General features: G+C 33.3%; 1 protein-coding gene across 1 annotated transcript; it reads left to right on the top strand.

Annotated features, from left to right (window-relative positions):
• The first annotated feature begins 7773 nt into the window (after positions 1 to 7773).
• On the top strand, positions 7774 to 11603 carry LOC112294312 (glucomannan 4-beta-mannosyltransferase 9). The gene is made up of 6 exons (XM_024544606.2): positions 7774 to 8641; positions 8751 to 8849; positions 8990 to 9242; positions 10171 to 10732; positions 10869 to 11096; positions 11239 to 11603. The coding sequence occupies exons 1-6, from the start codon at positions 8336 to 8338 to the stop codon at positions 11405 to 11407; spliced, it is 1617 nt and encodes a 538-aa protein (XP_024400374.1). The 5' UTR covers positions 7774 to 8335; the 3' UTR covers positions 11408 to 11603.
• The last annotated feature ends 10941 nt before the right edge of the window (positions 11604 to 22544 follow it).

Raw genomic sequence — 22544 nt, 5'->3', positions numbered from 1 at the left:
ATTTCCAACATATAGGCCTACTTGATTCCAAAAGTTTGACCACTAGATCTAACATTTTATGGATCAAAAATAGGTCACAGGGTGGTTAAAATAATGTTAAGCTATGAGCAATAAATAAAATTCATTGTACTTAGAATAGATACATATTAACTATTAATAGATGGTAGTTGTTAATTGGTTGGGATAAACTAATAGTATAATTAGATGCCACACTTCTCATGATATCATTACTAAGTGCCACACATCATTGTTTTATTAAAATTGGATTCTTGGTTTTGTAACCTACCACTCATCAAAATTAGGTAGGCATACATGTTCCCAATGGGTTGATGAGAATCTAAAGCCCTAATATTCATATCAATATTTTTTTTGAACCATATTGTGTGAAAACACTTGGAATCCTTTTGATTTCTATTTTCCCACATGAGGGTAATTTTTTTCTATTTCTACATCTATTAGATATATGCTAAAATGCTTAAGTTCTGAGAAATGGTTTGTTACCTTACTCCACATTCCATCCATAATTTCTCCCCAAGGTCCTCTAAGAAAACATAAGGCACCAGAACTTGAAAATTTCTGGATATATTGTCCATAGCTCCTGCCTTTCTTATCACACATGCTCAGTGGCATTTCAAGTTTGAGATAATTGAAAGAATTAATGAATAGCCACACTGTCCACTAAATGAAGTGAAATAGACTAGGACTTTATGCAGGTCAAGACCAAGAAATTTTCATGCTTTAGGGTGGGAGAAAACTGCCATTGACACAGTCCCAAGAATGACTTGCAAACTAAATAGAATGAAAAAAAAAATTAATTTTTTTTTCCCAAGTTTTACAATCATGCTAAACCTTGTCTTTATTGGGAACATGTCTATGTGTGCATATATATATATATATATATATACACACACACATATGAGGCATCAAAAAACAATTTCTGAAATTTGGTTCACTTTAACATGAGGATATTGAAACTAAGCCCAAAAAGCTTCACAAATGAAGACTGCAGAAGAAGACTTTTGCACAGTCGGAAGAGTCTACAGAATAAGATGTGTTGAATGAGCAAATTGAAAGATTAATGGGGATTTAAAAAAGCAAACATCTTTGAAAAAGGATTAATCAAAATGAAACTGGAAAAATTGTAAGAGAATAGTTTGAAAGACACATTTGAGCCCACTTTGTGTCTACACTTGGTGAATAAGTCCAAAATTTTATTAAATTTTTGGTTAATATATAAATAAGAAATAATGTTAATTTGATTTTTGTTGTTCAAACTGGAATCATGATTTATTCTCATTAATCAACTTTTAGAATTTTCCATTGACAGATTTGGTATCTCCTGTCTAACATTTGATTCACTCTCATCTATAAATCAGAATTAAATATGGTTTCCTGATTATGTCTGTACTTAATGAGTGTGACTAAAGATCCAACAGTTGCAAAGAACTTTTTGGAGGAATCATTTTCTTTAAGATGCTCTCACTATCCTTGAAAAGGGCAATCAATAATCCCTTTGTTCATTATTATGTTGTGATATTAGCACAGTCTTTCAGTACAAGTACAATTAAATAATCTCCACAAGCTTCCATTTGATCGTTGTGTTTCATTTCATCTTCTGTAACATCTGAATAAACTATTGACTGTAACAGAAAGTGAAAACCCTTTCCTCTAAACCCTTACTAAACTTTCCAAACATGACTTACAAAAAACATGTTATATACTTTTACTGAATACCAGATTTCATCTAATGAATTCAAAGTCTTTGGAGCAAGAATGTGATAGAATTACATGTTTTTATTTATTTACATTTATTTACTCTAGAGCAAGAGGAGGTGCTCAAAGTTCACACCTAAGAAACTACCCTAAAATTCATTCCTTTTAAGTATGAAAAACATTTGCAATACACGTGCATCAAAATCAATAATTTGGGAAAATCCAATCTGTTTATCATGGTAAACAACAGCAAAGAAAAGGGTGCTTCATTTCCACTAGCGCCACAATTCAAAACTAGGACCTCACTTTAGTGAGAGTCTAGTTACCACACACACAATGGTGTCCAGCACTTGCAGTCTCCACTGCAATATTTGAAATAAAAATATACAATGAAAGGATACACGCAAATATCACCCAGTGAATTAGGACCCCAGGATGGTATTTATCCCACAAGTTTGAGGGACGAGTGTGGGAGATGGTTCACACGGACGCCAAGCATTGTTACTGACAGGAATCTAGAGGAGCGAGCGCCGCAGGTCGCGCCACGGAGTGCCGTAGTGTTGGATTCCGCTGGTGACTCCCTACAATCCCGAATCAGACAACATAGGCCAAACTATTAATAATTTGTCCGTGTTCTGTAATAAAATCATTGATCCGGATACAGTACTTGTCATCCAAACGTAGAGAGGCGCAAACTGTGGGGAATGAGGCTATTTACAGTGCAGCTTGGGCGCTACACTTTTTCGAGATCGTTGCCTGGCACTCCGCATTATTGTGTGCTCTTTCACTCGGAGCTTGGGTGGGTTGGTGGGTTGGTGGGTGGTGGATCGCTGTGGGTTTTTGTTCCGGAGTCTGCACAAGAAGCAACGAACGTGGAGTCAAGGCGCTCGCGCAGTGTCGGTGATAAATTGGATGCAGTCTGTGCGACGTTGTTTTTAAGTGGAGTCCGCTGCTTCCATCCACCATAGTTTGCCGTTGGGTTTGAATTGGACTGCTCAATAATGCCTCTGAATCGGGAATGCCGTGGATTAGAGGCTGCACTGTATTTAGCAGAGGGGGTGGTGTGAGCATTGGGTCGTGCACTAATGTAATTTGGGCATCGAATCTTCTCCGACAAACCTTCCACCGGCCTTAATATCGCCCCAACATTTGCCGTTGTTGAAGTCGTTGCAATGGCGTCGACGCTTCTATACTTTCCAAGGCAAGTCGTGAACTGAACTACAAAATTAAGCTGGCAGCAAAGCAGATCTGTCTTTAAACGGAAGATTCTTGGCCCATTTTCTCACATTCAACCTTAGAGGCCTCAACCGTTCCGCGGTGCACCCTCGGGCGATGTGGCTCGGCCGCTTTTGGGCTGTTCGAAAATGACTTTCAAAAATAATAAAAAGTTCTTCAAAGACGTTCAGACTGAATAATAGATGATATTTTTATTATTATTTTACTCATCAAAGAACCAAGCTCATCGAACGCTTCGTCATTGTTAGAAAGGAAGTGGATTCCATCACATTTGAATTCTCATCGTGTAACGTTTACCCAGCAATTTCAGTGTGCAGCAGCACACAACCTTCACGTTGTCAAACATGGACTTGGCAAGCCGAGAAACGTTCGGAAGTTGAGTTATTATTTAAATTTAATTTAAACACGCGCTGGTGATATTTAATTAGCCGTCCTTAACTCGGTTAAATCCCAGAAACAATCATCTGGTGTCAATCAAAAGCTAGATTACATAATCCAGGATAGATATACTATGCTCATGGGTTTTTGTGCGGTATATAAATAGTGTGAATTCTGTGGCACAATATTAGTGCAGATTCCTGGGTTCCATCGTTCAAAATCATAATTTTTAAAATTTCCCTCGAATCAGAGCCGAAGAGATGGACTCAAGGAAACATTTATTAATCAGTACCGGTGGCGCCCACGTACTGATTTTCGGCTTTAACCATTTTTTCTTTTTTACTTTTGTTTTAAAATTAGTTTATGTTTTTGATATAGTGGTTTCTCAATTGGTTATTAATTAATTAATTAATATAGATCAACAGAAGACATAATTTGTTCAAAATTATTAGTCTTTTCGGAGGTATTTAATGGCTATTATAAACAAAGGTTGTCAAAGGAGGGCCAAGTTAGAAAAAGGTATCTAGCTAGTACTATGGTGATTTTTCTTCTTCATTCATGGATGAATTTTGGGCAATTTTTTCAGATGTTTTATGTGCATGCCTTTGCTTGCACACCCTATTGCTAATATCAAAACTCAGTGTCAAAGCGATCAGAAGCCAAAGGAGCCTTGGCAAGAGTTAGTGGAGGGTTAAGGCAAAGGATTAGAGAGAAGCAATTAGACACTGTAGAAAAGGACCAAAATGACATTAACATAAATATTCTCTAGTGCATGTGACCATTATTGATCCTAACACCATCTTAATGCCACTACAATCCATGAAATTATAAAATCCATGTACAAGGATGATGTAAAATATTTGAAATATGAATTGAATATCTTTTTTGTCAAACATGTTAAAGAAAGAGGCATCTTAATTATAATTTTTTGTATTGAATAAAATTTCATATTAGAATTCAATTTAATAGGAGATAATTTACTTTTGAAAAAAAAATTGATAAAAAAAAAAAAAATAGTAGGATTTTGGTTTAAACTAAGATAAATCATTTCTTTCTATATAACAAGATATGTATCAATTGTGATTTTTTGCATCTTAATTTTTTTAAATTAATACATAATTCTACATATTAAAAGTACAATTTTAAAGCATAATTAGCAACATCATTGGCAATCACTAACAATATATAGAAATAGATCTTTAAAACCTAATTGCAAAGCTTACTTGTACTATCTAGTATCTCCAAATTCATAAAGTCTTACCCAATTGAGTACTACAATACCAAATATGGAGAAATAAACCTTCTCTAATCTTTACTTTTTAAAAAAAATCAAGACTATATAGAAATATTATAATTGGATAATTTATTTTTTATTATCTTAAATTTAAGACTTCTTTTAATAGAAACTCTTGGTTGTTAACTATACCAATAAGAAATAGTGGTATTTTTTTGGCATTTGAATTAAATCTTGAAGTGATCTTTTGTAATTTCTAATCAATATCAAGAATATATTGTATAAATCAAAGGAGGCCAAATACCATTATATTTGAAAAATATTAAATGCAGCTAAAAATAAAGTTGAATATACAAACTTCTAACAACAATTTTAATGGATTAGATTCTTTTTTAACATCTCCAAATTCAAGTGATTGTCTATTAATAACCTCAACTAGAGCTGATCATATCTTTGTTGGGAGTATCAATTTTTATCATGATTCAAAGTCTTTATCTATAAGACATGTAAAGACACCAATGTCTAAGAGCACTTGAGCTAAAAAATTACAATTTGAAGTTTTAATAAGTACATGAAGTTTAAAATAAGATAGAATATGAAATTTGTATTTAATGATTAAAGTTTAGAATTATTTTATTACATAGTCTCTACTATAATTAGATATTTGTCTTCCAATTTTTTTTATATCTAATTAATTTGATACAATAGCCTTGTATATTTATATTTACAAAGGCTCTACAATGCAAACAAAAGTTTTTACAACAAAATTTTTCTTTTTTTTTCTTTAATATTAATCAATAGAATTGAGATGTATTAATTTATTTAGATAGTGGTTTTTCAATTACATTTATAAATACTAGTGATAAATTATTTCAATATATGTATATTTTTGGTATTATTAATAATAGATCCTTGGTAATATCTTTTAAGCCATATCAAAATTAATTAATAAGAGCCTTATTAATTACAAAGGTTTTGTTAATTTTAAGACTTACAATCTATGCATTAAGTTGTACATTGCTTCTTATAAAAATTCTTAAAAAGAAGCAATGTAGAACATCTATAAACATCTAAATATCTAATTTTTATTTAAAATTTTTTATCTAAACTTCTTAAGAAAGATGTTATATTTCCAATATGTTTCTACATACTTCTAGTTACTTTTATTTACTTAACATAGATACACATTACAATATTAGATGATATGAAATTTGTTAAAAATTGATACACTAAGTTACATCAAGTGTATCAAAGTTGTCAAACTTTGACCATTATGTTGGATTAATGGACAATGGCTTCTACTTGAGCAACACCACATGCTAGAGTTAGGCTCAATTATACGGTCCCATTGAGATGCACCAAGCCATAAATAACATTATTTGCACCACTGCATTGAGATATTTAATTTCATCCTCCCCAATCTAAGGAACTGAAAATTGAAATTCACACATGAAACAAATGCCATGTGTTCCAGTGGCAAAAACACAAAGACAATGGCTAGTAAGACAAGCTTTGTTGGACCACCTCATTTGTTACCAATTAATCTCAACATACTACATGTGCCCTCTGGAATGCAATCACCATTCACTTATTCATTTTTTAAAAATTTAGTACCATTCTTGCTCCTCTGAAAAAACACTCCTTGCCATATGCTGCCCATGCACTAGGTGAAGAAAATGAAACAAGCAATGGGGACCATCAAGCACTAGAGCTCAGTCTTGCCATATGACAGGTGAGTCAGTGTGGCAGCACATAGCCCAGCAGTGTGCAGCAGTATCACTGTCAAATCCTAGGAACAAATCAGAACTTGGACTTCTTGTTAATTAAAATTGACATACCTTGTGGCGTTGCAAAGTAGGTACAGGTTTTGAAATGCAGCAGCCAACCCCTCATTGTTCAGTCTCACAACCCTGTAAATCCACAATGATTTACACATCCAGGTCTGAAACACTACCAAATAAGTAAAAGTGATTCTGGGTCTCTGTTGGTGGCCTAATCCCAAGACGTAATCCATACTCTACAGAGTCTGAGTGCTATGTCCAGAAAAGTTGATTGGGTTCCTAGGAAAAGCTTTCACGACAAGTCCGGTAAGACAAGAAATAAGAATCATCTTGAAAGAAATGCAAGTCTATCATTGGTGGCAAGTTAAAAAGTTGCTTTGTGACTGAAAAGCCACAATGTGAGAACACAAAAGGAAAAAGATTATGTGACCTGGATACTTGTATGGCACAACATTTGGCAACAAGATGTGGGATTGATGATGAATTATGATGTGCTTCGGGGGGAGGGGCAAGCAAGACCCTTGTGAGTGTAACAAATCACCCTGGATCAATAAATCCAAAAAACAAACACATTAACCAGGTTATAATCATTGGAGGTGTCCTTCACTCAACAAAATTGTATGTTCAATCCTGAAGGGACTAGATTTCTAATTTGTCTGGTCCACTGTGTGGGACAAAATCTCAAAACATCCCAGACATACAGCAGTCCAGCCCATAGATACTCTTGAAAAGCACCACAAGTGTGCAATCCCCAGGACTCGTGCACCATGCTCAAAATCCACTCGCAGGGTCGTGTGCTGTTCCAATGGTCCTGAAGCAGACCGAGTCTCACCCGCTTGGTTGTCAAAGCCCACTTCACAGTTTGACGGAACCAGGGCAGTGCTCGTCCAACGGGACTGGCTGCACCCAACACCGACCCCGCGTCTTGACACAGAGGCACACCACGGAACTGGAATTGGAACTGGAACTGGAACTGGAACCAACAGCCCGTGAGACTCGCAGCAGCAGCAGCACCTCCGCAGAATATCAAAGTGGAGACACGAAGGAAGGCCCAGCGTGGACGTGGCGGGCCCCACCACCATGGGAGGCAGCATCGTTTCCAGTTGCTTCAACCAAAGCCCTCCCTCGCCTCAGCACCCACAGACACGACCTGTCCATGCTCCAATCCCGGGCAGACCGCGACGGCCGGTGTGCAGCGCCCCGGTGGACGGGCAGAACGGGGGGCAGGCATGAATGATTGGAACAAGAGGGAGGGAGGCCGAGAGAGGTCGTAAACCTGGGCAGTTAGCAGCGCTGAAGCGCGTTTGACCGCGGCGCCCACGCAATCCCCCCCCTTGTCCCATCGTCGCTCGCTTTGGCTTTGGCTTTGGTTCCCTGGGAAGTCGGAAGCGCCTCCAAATAATGCAGCACCACCACAGCAGCAGCAGCAGCAGGCCAGGCCGAGCCAGGCATGCCGCATTATGAGTGGGTCCGGGTCGTGCCCGTCGCCGCTCCGTCCATCGATCGTCCCCACCCTCGCTGCTGCTTTGCAAGGCTTGCATGAATGATACAAGCGTATAATTATATGAGGCCCGGCCCCACCACGCATTGACCCCTGGGCGCTGCTTATTACCTCGTCTATCAGTGCCGTGGAGCATCGCTCATTGTGGTCGACGAGCGTGTCGAGGGCGAGGGACGGGCAGCTGCGAGGTGTGCGCTGCACGGTGCGAAGTGCTGAGAGGTCTCGAGTGCGCGAGTGTGCGAGGTGGCGGTGGAGGTTGAGGTGGGGTGGGCAGTCCGGGGTGAGAAGAGAAGGTAGAGGGATTCGCAGGACATGCGGATTGGTCACATGAAGCGGAGGAGATGACGAGTGGGCTGAGCTAGGCTGAGGGTCATCGGCAGGCGTGCATTGGCATCGCGGATGGTGATGAGTCGCAGCTAGGCCGAGGCGGTGAGATTGGGGACGGTGCGGGTGGGGGTGTGGGTGCGGCGAGAGCGAGCGGTGTGAGTCGCGATGGCGGAGAGCGGGAGCACGGGGGGATTGCCGATGTTGGTGGATCAGCTGGTGAAGATATGGCTGGAGGTTCGGGGGCCGGTGGTGGCTCCGGTGCTGCAATTCGCGATCAACGTGTGCCTGGTGATGGTGACGATGCTGTTCGTCGAGCGGATATTCATGTGCGGGGTGATGGTATTCGTGAAGCTGTTGAGGCGGACTCCGGAGACGCAGTTCAAGTTCGAGGCGATCCAGGATGATTTGGAGTTCGGGAATTCGTCGTACCCGATGGTTCTGGTGCAGATCCCGATGTTCAACGAGCGAGAGGTAGGGAATGCGGGATGCAGGATGCTGTGTGGGATGTGACTTTTGGGGAGGGTGGTGGTGGTGATGGTGGAGGAGGAGCTGACAATGGTGAGATGGTGGTGCGTGACAGGTGTACCAACTGTCGATACAGGCGGCGTGCGGGCTGTCGTGGCCGCAGGACCGGATGATCATTCAAGTGCTGGACGACTCGACGGATCAGACTACCAGGGTAGAGGAACTTGTGCTAGAGCTGAGTGTATTTGGTGGGGTGGTAGGAGGGTGGGTGAAGGTGAAAGTGGGGAGGGATTGTTTGCAGTGCGTGAAGGCACGGGAGGGTTTTCTGAGTGTATGTGTGTGTGTGTGGTCCAGGAGCTGGTGCAAGTAGAAGTGCAGCGGTGGGCGAGCAAGGGGATCAACATAAAGTACGAGACACGACCGAACCGGAAGGGATATAAGGCGGGGGCATTACGTCAGGGGATGAGGCATCCGTATGTGCAGACTTGCGACTACGTGGCGATCTTCGACGCGGACTTCCAGCCGGAGCCGGAGTTTTTGCAGCGCACAGTGCCGTTTCTGGTGCACAATTCGAATCTGGCACTTGTACAAGCTCGATGGAAATTTGGTAAGTTTGCCTACATGCAGGCATTCTTGCTTCGATGTTATGATTTGTTTGGATAGCATCCCGAAGTCTTTGATTTTGCTCGGTGTTATCTGGATGTTTTCATTTCTTCTCCTTGGGTAGTAATTTGGCCTGGCATTGGTGTTCAGAAACATCATTGGTGTGTGTTATGAAGGTAGTCTGAATGGAATTTTTGACCTCTTCTGACATTGCGGAAGTCTGTAGTGCTCGGTACTGTTAACGTATCCTTCACAGTTGTGCTGCCTTGTCTGAAATCTTTCTAGATAGTTGAAGGATGTTTCTTCCTGGATCTCTTTTGCAACTGTTACCTATTTGAAAGCGTATTTCGCTCTGTGCCTTAATCTTTCATGATATACGTACAGTCAGACATATCCTTTCGTTTGGTTGTTGGTGCAATTTCACTTCTAGAATCCCGAATGCTGTTTCACACTGTAGGGAAAACCTTAACCATCTTCCATGGTGGGCCCTAAGTTCCAAAGCAATTGAGACCTAGGAACCCAATTGGCACGTACTTGTGAATATACTGGCCTTGTGTCAGAATCGGGGTCCTTGTCTCTGGCGTTTAAGGTAGCAGTAATCAATAGTGATGGTTTTTTGTTTTACCTTTTTCCTGGTACATTATGGTTAATCACAAAGCATGCACAATTAATTAGAATTTCGCGCAATTCCAGCTGTTGAGTGGTCGATGAGTCCGACCGTGATCATTTCGAATTCTTTGCTCTTCTTCTCGCTGCAACTCTTGGGTGCCCGTCTTTGTTGCTGGACTCGACCCATGTGTATCGAGCCACTTCGAAATGGCCGATTCGCAGTCTGTGACGGTTGATAGGTAGCGAATGTGCGGGGTGACGGGTGCGCTGAGTTGATGGTGTGGCGGTGATTTTGATGGTGGTGTGATGGTGGTTGTGCGCAGTGAACGCGAATGAGTGCTTGATGACGAAGATGCAAGAGGTGTCTCTGAACTACCACTTCTCGGTGGAGCAGAGGGTGGGGTCCGCGACGTACGGTTTCTTCGGGTTCAACGGCACCGCGGGTGTGTGGAGAATCCGCGCCATGGAGGAAGCAGGAGGGTGGAACGATCGCACGACGGTGGAGGACATGGACCTGGCGGTGCGCGCCAGTCTGTGCGGGTGGAAGTTTGTGTACATTCACGACCTGGAGGTGAAGAACGAGCTGCCGAGCACGTTCAAGGCGTTCCGGTTCCAGCAGCACAGGTGGTCGTGCGGGCCGGCGAACCTGTTCCGGAAGGTGCTGTTCACGATCCTGAAGAACCAGAACCTGCGGCTGTGGAAGAGGCTGCACATGATCTACGCGTTCTTCTTCGTGCGGAAGATCGTGGCCCACATTGTGACGTTTACATTCTACTGCGTAGTGATTCCGGCGTCGGTGTTGGTTCCGGAGGTGGACCTGCCGTTCTGGGGAGCGGTGTACGTTCCGTCGATCATCACGCTGCTGAACGCGATCACCACTCCCAAGTATGTGGGACGACGCCGTGGACTGGTGACGGGGGTTGATGGATGGTAGCAGCAGCAGGGGGTCAGTGAGGGGGTTGATAGTGGTGGTGGTGATGCGGCGAGTGGCTGACGAGGTGGTTGTGTGGGTGTGGTGCAGGTCTCTGCACTTGTTGGTGTTCTGGATATTGTTCGAGAACGTGATGTCCCTGCACCGGACGAAGGCGACGATAATCGGGCTGTTCGACATCGGGAACGTGAACGAGTGGGTGGTGACGGAGAAGCTGGGCAACCTGATGAAGTACAGGTCCGCCAAGTACGGGAAGAAGTACACGCTGCAGAGGATGGCGAGCAACATGCTGGCCAGGGGATGGAAGATGTCGGAGAGGTGAGGCGAAACGATTGTGGGTGCATGGGTGCGGGTCGGGGGGATGAGGAGAGTGGAGTGTGAGCTGGTATTGGGAGATGGAGCAGAGGGGTTGCTGATGTGTGTGCGGAGGTGCTGATGGTGTTGGATGTTGGTGTGGCAGGTTGCACATACTGGAGTTGTGGACGGGAGGGTTCCTGATGTTCTGCGCTGTGTACGACTTCTATTTCCAGGGGAAGAACCACTTTTACGTGTACTTGTTTTTGCAGTCGTGCGCGTTCCTGATAATGGGGTTCGGGTACGTAGGCACATTCGTTCCGCACTACTCTTAGACGATTCCAAAGCGAGAGCGTCGAGAGGCTAATCCAATTTTCCAAGATTCGGGTGTGAGGTGTATTGCATCTGGCACGCGACTGGTGAAGTAGATAAGAACTCAGTTATGATAACCTTGTAACATATCCTTTAATAAAGCCACTGTGAGAAGTGTATATGGATGGAATCCTTTGTACCTCACGTTTGTTATCGCCATTCAGCATTTTTCGTGTGTTCTCTTATTGAAATTTATGATGTGTGTTGTTTTGAGGTAGATGATTGAAGTCTGCATGCAGTATATGCCATTTTTGGTTGAAGAGGACTGTGTTAGCCTTTTGGATGTTTTTGATTTGAACTGTGTGCCTGGTGTGAATGGTGGTGGCATTTGTGTTTTAATGGCGAGTTTTGCTTTTAGATCATTCTTGAGTCTTTGTTGGAGAGATGTGTGGGACTAAATTGCTTTCTCTCCAAATAAGCACATTGATGTATGAAAATGAGTCTAGCGAAAAAATAGCATTCAATTTGCAAGTCCAAGTAAATATTTGGATTGTTGACTGTTGTTTCAAAAACGTTGTTCATTGTCATAAGAACATAGGCAATATCTCAAGCATCTTGGCATCAACAAACATTATAACAATGAGCTTGTTATTTGTGTCTGAGTAGTAGATACAAGCATCAACTATATTTTGCTTGAGCGTATGGGTTGCTAAAAACTGGTTTATGCATGACTTGCTTGCTGCAAACCATATAATACCTTTTTTAGACAATAAATCTTGTGAGAAAATAGAAGACCTTGAAAGCCAAGAACTTGCTTTGTATATGTTTCTTATTTGAGTTAACCATGCAAAAAGGCTGTCTTGATATCATACTGGCAAATGTGCATATCTTCTTGTGTAGCAATTGCTAGACCAAGTTGGATTGAATCATACTTGACTGTAGGAGAGTAAGTCTCAATAAAATTGACACCATATTTTAAAGAACAACCCTTAGCCACCAATCTTACTTTAAAATGATTAACAGTGCCATCAATTTTAATTTTAAGAGAGTAGATCCACTTACAATTAACAGCTTTACATCTAATGGCCAATTCTGTAAGCTCCCAGGTTTCATTTTCAAGTAATGATTTGTATTTGGCTTGCATAACTTTCTTCTACTTTAAAGAATAAAGAAAATGAAGTGTTTCTAAGTAGGATTAAGGAACTTTAGGTGTGGATGCAGAAGAAGAGAGTGGATATGATAAAGCTGAAGCAGATGGCAAGGTCATCACAGAATTGGTAGAACTGTATTGCTAGTCATCATTTGAATAACCAAATGATTAATAAGTCTTTGTTTTTGCTATGCAATAGGAATATAAGAAGGTGATTGTTCTGTAATGAATTCAGTAATAGTCATGTCTTGTAGAGATTGAATATGAACTTGATCAAATTGATTCTTAGTGAAATCAACTATAAGATCAACATTGCCATTACCAAAGATTAATTGGCCCCCACTATTTTTTTCTGATAGAAGTATTCAAACTATTAACCATATTATTTGGCATGAAAAGAGATGTATTAATGGAATTTGAAGAGACAAGGAAATGAAAACTAGAGGTAGGACATTTATGATTTATTTCCGCTAAAAGAGTGTTGAAAAAGAAACTTTGATAAATGTAGCGCTAAGGAACTTAATAGGAGATGGTATCTCTTAAGGATAATTATGTTTATCAAATAATACATCTCTACTCATAATACCTTATTGATGTTTAAATTCTGAGATATAATAGTCCTTAGATTCATTAGAGTAGTTAAGAAATAATCTAATATGGTTCTTGGAATCAAGTTTCTTATATAACTTGTTAGCAATATGAGTATAAACCTTGCAACCAAATGGTTGCATATGAGTAAGAGATGGTTCTTTGCTAGTATAAGCTTTGAAAGAAATAACATTTATAAGACAACAAGAATATGTTCAATTCAAGGTATAAATAGTATTGTTGATAATTTCTATGTAAAATATAGGATTTATGTAAGCATAATTAATCATACTTTTGATAGCTTCTATAATAGTTTGATTATCTTTTTTGGAAACAACATTTTGTTTTGAAATATATGGGATAGTTAATTTGAATTTGATTCCTTTGTCTTGTAGAAAATCAAGGAAATATTTGTTACAAAATTCACCTCCATTGTTTGTTCTTAATATAAGAACTTTATAGCATGTATCTTGAAAGATAGTTTTAAAAACTTACTAAAAATAAATAAATATATTTGATTTATGAAAAATATAAAAAAAATTAATAATATTTACAATCATCTGAAAATAAAATATAATATTATAATCCACTATGAAAAGGCACACATATGGGACAACAAATATTATTAAGAATAAGCATCTATGGTAGTATAGCTTAAATTCTAGTGATATTCTTAAGAAATGTTTTGCAATAAGTTTTTTCAAAAATGCATCTTAATTATAGTCTTAGCAATTCAATAGTCTTAAGTTGTATTCCAATGAATGAACCATTGGCAGCCATCCTTTTAATCATATTATAGTACAAATGGCCAAGGTAAAGACGCCAAGTTTTAATATCTTGTAACTCTTCTAAAGAAGGAATGTTTCCATAAGATAATGCATAAGAGACAATTGCTAGAGGAAACAAGACGATGAAATTTAAAATGTAAGATCCTTGAAGCATGTGGCTAGTTATGATAATAATATTGTCTAGAAGAAGTTTGCAAATTAGATCTTTATGTAGAGTAAAGATCTTATATTATCTTGTAATTTAAGTAAAACTAAAAAGATTTGTGCTGAATTTAAGAATATACAATACTTATTAAAGTAGATGAACTTTGATACAATTAAAAAGCTAAACCAAAATTTTGATGTCACTTGTACATGTTATATAACACTTATGACCAACATGGGTTTTAATAAGCCAAATAACATTTAGTAGTAAGTGTTTGTAATCAATAAACCTCTAAAACTTATTTCTCATGTGTTTGATAGTTCTACTATCAATGATCTAGCCACTTGTAATATCTCTTGACACAAATACAATATAAGCACAAGTAATATGAAAAAAGAATTTTGACTTATTTTGATCTTATTCATAAGAAGTGAACAAATTTGGTTATATATCATGATTATTGAAAGAAGTAAATAAAGAATTGTACTCCATATCTTGATATAAATGCTTTAAAGATAAAAAAGAATTATTAGAATCTAACAACTCAATAAATGATGCTTGAGTGTAAGGTCCAAAACATGAAAAGAGTGGCTAATAGACATGTTTTTGAAATATATGCAGGCATTCTTACCACCAATAACTAAAAAAGCCGCAATTATTACATCTCATTTTGTACTTCATTTTTGCAATCTCATCATTCCTATGAGGTTACAAACAAGCTATTGGAAATAAAATTTATTCTAATGATGGCAATATACTTTTGAAAAAAAGTCTAAAAAAACAAGAAACAAAAAAACATTAAAGATAATGTGGATAGGAGGACAATATCAAGGATTTATATAACCATATGAAAATGTACCAATAGAAAAGCCACATGCATGAAGACTTCTATTGGTAGATTGACTTTTGTGGCTTGTACTAATGGAAAGACGTTCACAATTTGTATAAAGAGCTTCAGTATCTAAAGCAATTTCTTTTTGTTTGTGCCATAAAATCTTCTTCTCCTCTTTACATAGGCATGGCTTAAGATTAGCTAAGGTGCAATCTTCATTGAAGGTGCTCTTCCAAGCAATGGTAAAACCATCAAAACCAGCAAGTAAGTTATTTGTAAGCTTAGATATCATGAAAGCATCCAAAAAAGATATATCACCAAGTTCTCATAGTTTGCTCATAGTGAATTCAAGTTATGTAATGAAGTTGGACATAGATTGACTATTTTCTAACTTAATATTGAAAAATTGGCACTGTGACTCATGAATATTTTCACTGTTTTTGTGCTCATGTTTTTCTAAAAGCCAATTCCAAACCTCTTGTGCAATAATGCAACTAGTTCATGGAGCCAAAAAAATTCTCTCAATTGAAGAAGTAAGTAACATATATGCATTGTAGTCATGCTCTTTCTATTCATCATTATTTGAATTGTATTTAGTAGTGCCATCAATATGTTGAATGTATCTTTTGGTGCCAAATAGATTTTTAATCTGCCATTTTCAAAGATGAAACTTTGTACTGTTGAAACGTTAAATTCCTATTAAATCTTTTTTAATAAACATAGTAATCAAAATAAAAAAAAAAATCAAGTTAGCAAAAGTAACAAAAGAATAAGAAGAAAAAGAATGCCTAAAAAATCAAGAAAATTAAGAAAATGATGATGAAGGCTGAAATTGACAATAAACTTGTCTAGCAAATTCTAAATGCTTTCTAATTGCTCCATCAATGCAAGGTAGGCTATACAACCAACAAAACTTCCACTCATGTCCAATTTCAAAGCTTTGGGCTTGTAACCTTTTGTCTTACAACACTCTACACTATTACATTGGGTATAAATCATACCATTTTATTACAAAAAAAACAGTAATATACAAGGGAGAAGTTATTCTTTCTTACTGATAACACACTAGTTACTAAAGATTATCTCTTCATGTTAATCTGTTTGCATTCTGACATGGAATCCTAATGTTGTTTGATGTGGTCTTGATTAAAATGATGTGGTCTTGATTAAAATAATGTGGTCTTTCTTGTGGACTTTGATTGTGAAACATTTTTTTGAGCATAGTAGCCATATCATGTTATGTTGGATTGGCAGTTTATGCTAAGATTATTCTCACCTCACTTACTAAGCATTTGACAATCTGTAATTACTAATTTTGAAGTCAAATCAAACTTATAATTATTACATGACCATGTTACATTACATTATCACATATAAAATTATTACTTAATGTCTTTTTATCCTTTTTTTTTTTTTTTTTTTTTTTTTTCCTCAATTGAACTGATATGGACAAATATATAACACAAAGCAATTCTTTTCCATATTTTTTTTAAAAAAAGTTGACATTTGAGAGGCTCAACATCTTGTACCATTGACAATGATCAACATTGTTCAAAAAAGCCTTAAATTTGAAACTAGGTTGAAATAATATGTAATACTAGTTAAATATTTCTATCTTGGTAAAATTTGAGTCATTAAGTTTTTGGAATGAAAGACCAATATAATTTTTTTTACATGAAAAATTAAGCCTATATTACTAAAGTATATAGAAATAAATAAATGTAAATAGAAGTAGATAGAAACATATTAAAAAGAAAATATCTTTTTTAACAAAACTTTAAAGATTTTTTATGGATTTAAATTAGATATTTAGAATTTTATAGCTCAATTTTTTATTTTTAAGAAGTAGAATTGGACAAAAAATCCTTGTAATTTTAGGAAGCTTTTATAAGACCTTTTTTTATAACTAGAATACATAGAAATAAGATTGAAGCCATCCTTAAACTTGTTAACAATTTTCTTGTATTTAAGTCTTAGTTCAAGATTCTCTAGTTTATTTATATTTAAAAATAGCTATTTTAATATTTTTTATATTATAAATATGCCTATTTTTCTTTTTGTACTACTATATTGATACATGAATAAAATATTTTTAATTTTTTTTGCTGTGATTCATGTTTTTAATGATTTAATAAGACTTATAAATGGTTATATTTTTTTATGTTTAGGAAGTAAAAGAAATATCTCATTCCTTGAGAAATATTTTAAAATTTATAATGGTTGCATAGTAATCACTTTTAAACTGAAATTCTTATTTTTTAATACTATTTTTTTTTTAGAAAGAATGAACTACTCTTTTTTTAAAAAAAATTATTTGATATCAAAGATTTAAAAAAAAATCTTCTAATTTGACTTGTAAATTTGGTAACAATGTCTATTACTTATTTAAAAGAAAAAAAAAAAAAAACTATAAATGCTATACTTGATGACAATAAAATAGATTTGTAACTATTTTAGATCTTTACAAGCTTCTTTATACTCTTCAAGCAAAAATGCTATGTAATAGCAATTGCAAGTTTTTAGATCAAAATCTTAAATAATTCTATAAGTCAAATTCTTTTTAAGATTACATCATTTCCAATACCTTAATGGTATTTTATTTTAATTAAACTATCTGTGAAAAGAATAAATAAAGATTAATATATATAGAACTAGATTGAAAGATAAGTAGATATTTTCTTAGAAATCATGGATAATATATAAGAGTTAGTAGAAATTTTAAGGTTATGTGCTGAATTTTAAATGTATATATATAAAAACTTCTAATTACTTTATAGGTCTATGAATGGGATTCGACATAATTGAATAGATACAAAATTATTTCAATTTTTTTTAGATAAAAGCCAAGAAGTTTTTAAGGTAAAAATTATCAAAAAAAAATTGAAATTAATACCTAGAAACAAATAAACATAAAAAAAATTAAAATCAAACCTCAATGCACAAGAATAAACACATTTAGTAAAAGATGGATTTTTTTGTTAATAAAAAAGTAGAATTAGAAAAGAGACTTTAGAAACATTTTATAAGTATTTGATTTGCATAAACTAGATTTGCAATGACTTTGTAATAGCTAATCAAACTTAAGATTTGTTTTTGATAATATTATTCTAGAGCAATAAGTTAGGTTCTACATTTTGTGCAATATTATAAATTTTTGTAGATCCATAATTAAACTTCTATAAATTTTATCATATATTTATTTTTATTTTTTATCTTAAAATTTGACTCATTTAATTAGTTTGATTTAAGATTATTAAAATTCAAGTGTATCAAGATATCAATTATCGGTAGTTTGAGGTTTAATAAGAATATCAACAATTTGCAAAGATGTTCCTATTGAATTAAGCTAAAAAATTATAGCTCATCATTTGAGATAAATTTTAAGATCTACACCTACTTTAAGTGCAACTTAATAATTATTGTGGAACATCTTGTTGCTAGAAGTTTGATAACAATTTTAGAGAAGAATGACATCTAATTTTTTAGCAATTTATGTTTTTTTTTTTTTTTCAATTTAAAAATTTTTTTTTTTTCAAATATCTTAAGCTTATTACTAATTTAAAACTTTTAAACTAGATATTTTTTAATAAAAAATTAAAATTAATTAAAAAAATTAAAAAGTTTAACAATTATTGTTTCTACTGAAGATCTTATTAAATTTTGATAGGATTTGATTATGATTTTCTTAGATAATTTTAGAATTTTATATATTTTTTAAACATATTTTTTAAGATTTCTTTATAACTTGTTAGAATTTATTTAGAAATTTTTATAGATATGATAGCATTAATTTAGAGTTTTTCTTTAAGATTTGATAGAATTTTCTTAGCTTTATTTAATATATTATTGAGATTAGATATTTTTATATAATATTTTTTTAGAGCTAATTTAGGATTTGATTATAATTTACTTAAAACTATATAAGAGATTTATAGATTTTTTTAGAATTGACTTAATACTTTTTAGAATCGAGATTGTTAAAATATGTATTTTTAAACACCTCATTTATTTTTAGATTATAAGAGGAACTTTAGGACTTAAATAAATCCCTTCTACAGCATTATAACTAATGTATTTTCAAGCTAGATTTTACATAATATGGAAAAAGAATCATTCAAATAAATTTTATAACCGTATTCCATCTAGAAGCACTGTTTATTAATTTGTACCTTGAATAGAAAAGGATTCACAATTTTTATATGATCTAAAGTTTTTTCTTGAAGCAATTGAAGTCACATTTTGAAAAATAAATTGAAAAAGAATAGAAAAAAAAAAAAAAAAAAAAAAAAAAAAAACTCTAGTCTATACCATAAAGATTATGTTTAGTTGCTATATATATATTGCCAAATTCCAATAACTTTGCTTGTCATATGGATTGAAAAATAAGGTTTTTATCATTTAATTTTGATATGGCTAAAAGAATAATATTAAAGATCTACAATTAATAATGCTAAAAGTAGATTTATTTGAATAAGTTATGACAAGCAATTACATGCAATAATTGAATCTTTGAAAGGTATTAAGAACAAAATTAGGTTTGAGAGGAATAAATCAAATAATGACAATAACTTCAAAATCTTCAAAATTCTATTCATTAAGGCCAATATCTATGTAGATTAATTCAATGCATTTCAAGTAATTAATACCAAAAAAAATTAATATTTTCATAAAAATTTATATTTAAATTGTGATAAAGTAGGTAAATTTTGCAGTAAAGTAGGAAAAGAAGACAATTTTTTTATTCATGCAACATCAATTCTTCATTCAAATAAAGGTTGTAATGGAATTATTAAGTAATATAAGAAATATATAAAATTACTTGAGAAGAAAAATGTTATTATATTGCCAAAATATTGACTTTATGATTGTAAAATTCATCTTTGAAAAAACATTACCTCATGGACCAATTTATAACTTCTTACAAAATTAACTTGTTGCTTTAAATAAATAGATTTATAAAAATCTTGTAAAGAATTTTATCTTATATTCAAAATCTCTTGCAAGTGCACTAATCTTCTTTATAAAGAAAAAAATGGATTCTTATAAATGTGTAGATTATTAAAGATTCAAAAAATAAATCATCAAGAAGGATTATCTTTTGGATTTAATATTAAGACTCTTTAATCAACCAAGCAAAGCTTAGATCTATATTAAGATAGATCTAAGAAAAGTTTATAATTTGATATATACTAAAAAAAGTAATTAATGGAATTTTATATTTTAAATTAAATATGATTATTTTGAATATAATGTTATGTCTTTTTAGACTTAAAAGTATTCTAATTTATTTATGAAATTTAATAAATAATATATTTTTTAAAAATTTACAAAATCTTATATATAATTTGAATAAAATTCTTATTTTTTTTAAGAATTTAGATGAACATAAATAATATGTTTTTTTTGTATTAATTTTTTTTAGAAATGCATATATTCTATATAATTAAAGTAGAATTTTTGGAATATTTTATTTTAAATAAAAATTTCAAAATAGGTTTTAAGAAAATATAAACTATTGTAGATTTAAAATCCTTAATAATAATATATAATATCTAATGCTTTTTAAAATTTTAAAATTGATATTAGATATTTATCAAAAACTTTACTCAAGTTGGTTTATTGTTTACATAAATAACTTTTAAAGAAAAATTAGAATTCATTAAAGTTTAGAAGTAGCATTTGAAGGTTTAAATACAACTTTCATATAAGCACCTATTTTGTGTTACCTAGAGTTTTTGAAGCCATATTTTATAAAAATTGATGCATCAAACTTTGCATTAAGTACAATTCTAGTATAAATAGATATAAATAATAGACTTCATTCTATTATTATTTATTTAAGAGAATTCTTAAAAATTGACATTTATTATAAGATTCAAAATTAAAAACTAATTATTATAGATTTATACTAAGAATTACATCACCCTTAGAAGATATTCTTTAATATATTAGAAATTAATGTAAAATTATCTTTATTATTTTATCTTCAAATTGATAAATAAATAAATTGTGTAAATCAAGTATTAAAGTGATATTTTAAATGTACTATTAACTATCATCAAGTCAATTAGAAAACTTTCTTGCCATTAGTAGAAATTTTATATAATACAATAATATATTTTTTTATTTTAAGAAATTTATTTTTTTACCAATAATAGTTATTATCTATAATTTAATATTTTTGAAATTTAAAAATTTTAAATTAATCTACAAAGGATTCAATAAAAAAAATAGTAGAGCTTTATGCAATAATAAAGATACAGTTAAAAAAATTAAAAATAAACTAATATTGATATATATTTTTAATAAAAATATTTATTTAAAGTTGGTCAAATGATTATGGTTATTCCATTATAATATTAAGACTACAATGATAGTGTCCAAGAACGACATGTCTTTTTTTAAAAGAGATGGCAGAATGCAATATATTTAATATTATAATATACTAATAATAGTCAAATAATAGTATGATCTTTGACCAATAATAATTTTTTATTTATAGATTAGAGCTTTCATTTTTTATAGAAAAAATCTAAAAAATGAATAATAATTAAATTTTTAATAAAATTATATGTTACTAAAATTTTATGATTATTTATTGGAAATCAAGTTTTTTGGCTACAATAGAGTGTGATTAGATGGATTTTTTTAAAAAATATGATTGTAACAAGTAAAAAATAAATTTAAATTCAGATATTTTTTATAGATTTTATTTTACTTTATTTATTTATTTATTTATTTATTTATTTATTATATTTTGTATTTAATTAAGTTTTAAGTATTAATAAATGCATTTATGGATTAAATTTTGAGGATTTTTTGTTCAGTTAAAAAAATTGCTCTAAAGACGTCTTATATATCTAAATATTATAAATACGTAATTTCTTATATATAAAATTTGAGAAATTTAATTTAAATAATAATTTATTTTATTCCTTTGTACAAGTAAGAAAACATCGATGTTGTTATTAGTAGTTTTTACACTGTTTAAATTAAATATTCTTTCCGTTAAGGAACCAAAGTCAATATGTTAGCCCAAAACATCAAATAAAAAATTCAAAATAAAAAAATCAACAAAAAGGATAAATTAAGCATATGTAGTGGTTTTTAAATTAGTATTTTCCATGGATTTTGTTTATTCCTAAATATTTTTGTATACATGACCTGTGAACATGATGAAGCTACTCACTGTTTAAAATTTTACCAAAATACAATTACTTTGGCTAAACGCAATTAAGCCAATTGTTAATTGTTAATAATAACATAAGATTTTGTGACTTAATTTTTAATAATTACAAAAGTTTTAAAAATTCACTCAAAAATAAATCATGTGGACTAAGAAAGTTACTTCGTTAGTTAAAATGTGATGCATATGGTAGAATATCCATGAATCATTTGACATCAAATTCAATTGCATGTTTATATAAATATATATATTTTTTATACTCATTTTTTTGTTGAATGTGCCAGTTATATATATATATATATATATATATACATACATATCCACCCACACACGGACCCTTGATCTCTGCAGTCAGTCAGTCAGTTAATTTCAGAGGACCGATTTGGGACGAGGACCGCACTTTCCTCAGCGAATTTCTACCAATTCACAAGCCAAAATGGCTACATAATTAGATTCACAACAAAATCAAAG

The sequence above is a fragment of the Physcomitrium patens genome, chromosome 17 (genome assembly GCF_059467195.1).
Source record: "Physcomitrium patens ecotype Gransden chromosome 17, ASM5946719v1, whole genome shotgun sequence".
NCBI lineage: Eukaryota > Viridiplantae > Streptophyta > Bryopsida > Funariales > Funariaceae > Physcomitrium > Physcomitrium patens.
This window is presented reverse-complemented; position numbering and strand designations above follow the sequence as displayed.

Excerpts from the sequence above, each read along its gene's own strand:
- LOC112294312 (XM_024544606.2), top strand. The coding sequence starts at position 8,336 with ATGGCGGAGAGCGGGAGCACGGGGGGATTGCCGATGTTGGTGGATCAG. Across the intron at positions 8,850-8,989 it reads CGACGGATCAGACTACCAGG|GAGCTGGTGCAAGTAGAAGT; the intron begins GTAGAGGAACTT and ends TGTGTGGTCCAG. Across the intron at positions 11,097-11,238 it reads GGATGGAAGATGTCGGAGAG|GTTGCACATACTGGAGTTGT; the intron begins GTGAGGCGAAAC and ends TTGGTGTGGCAG.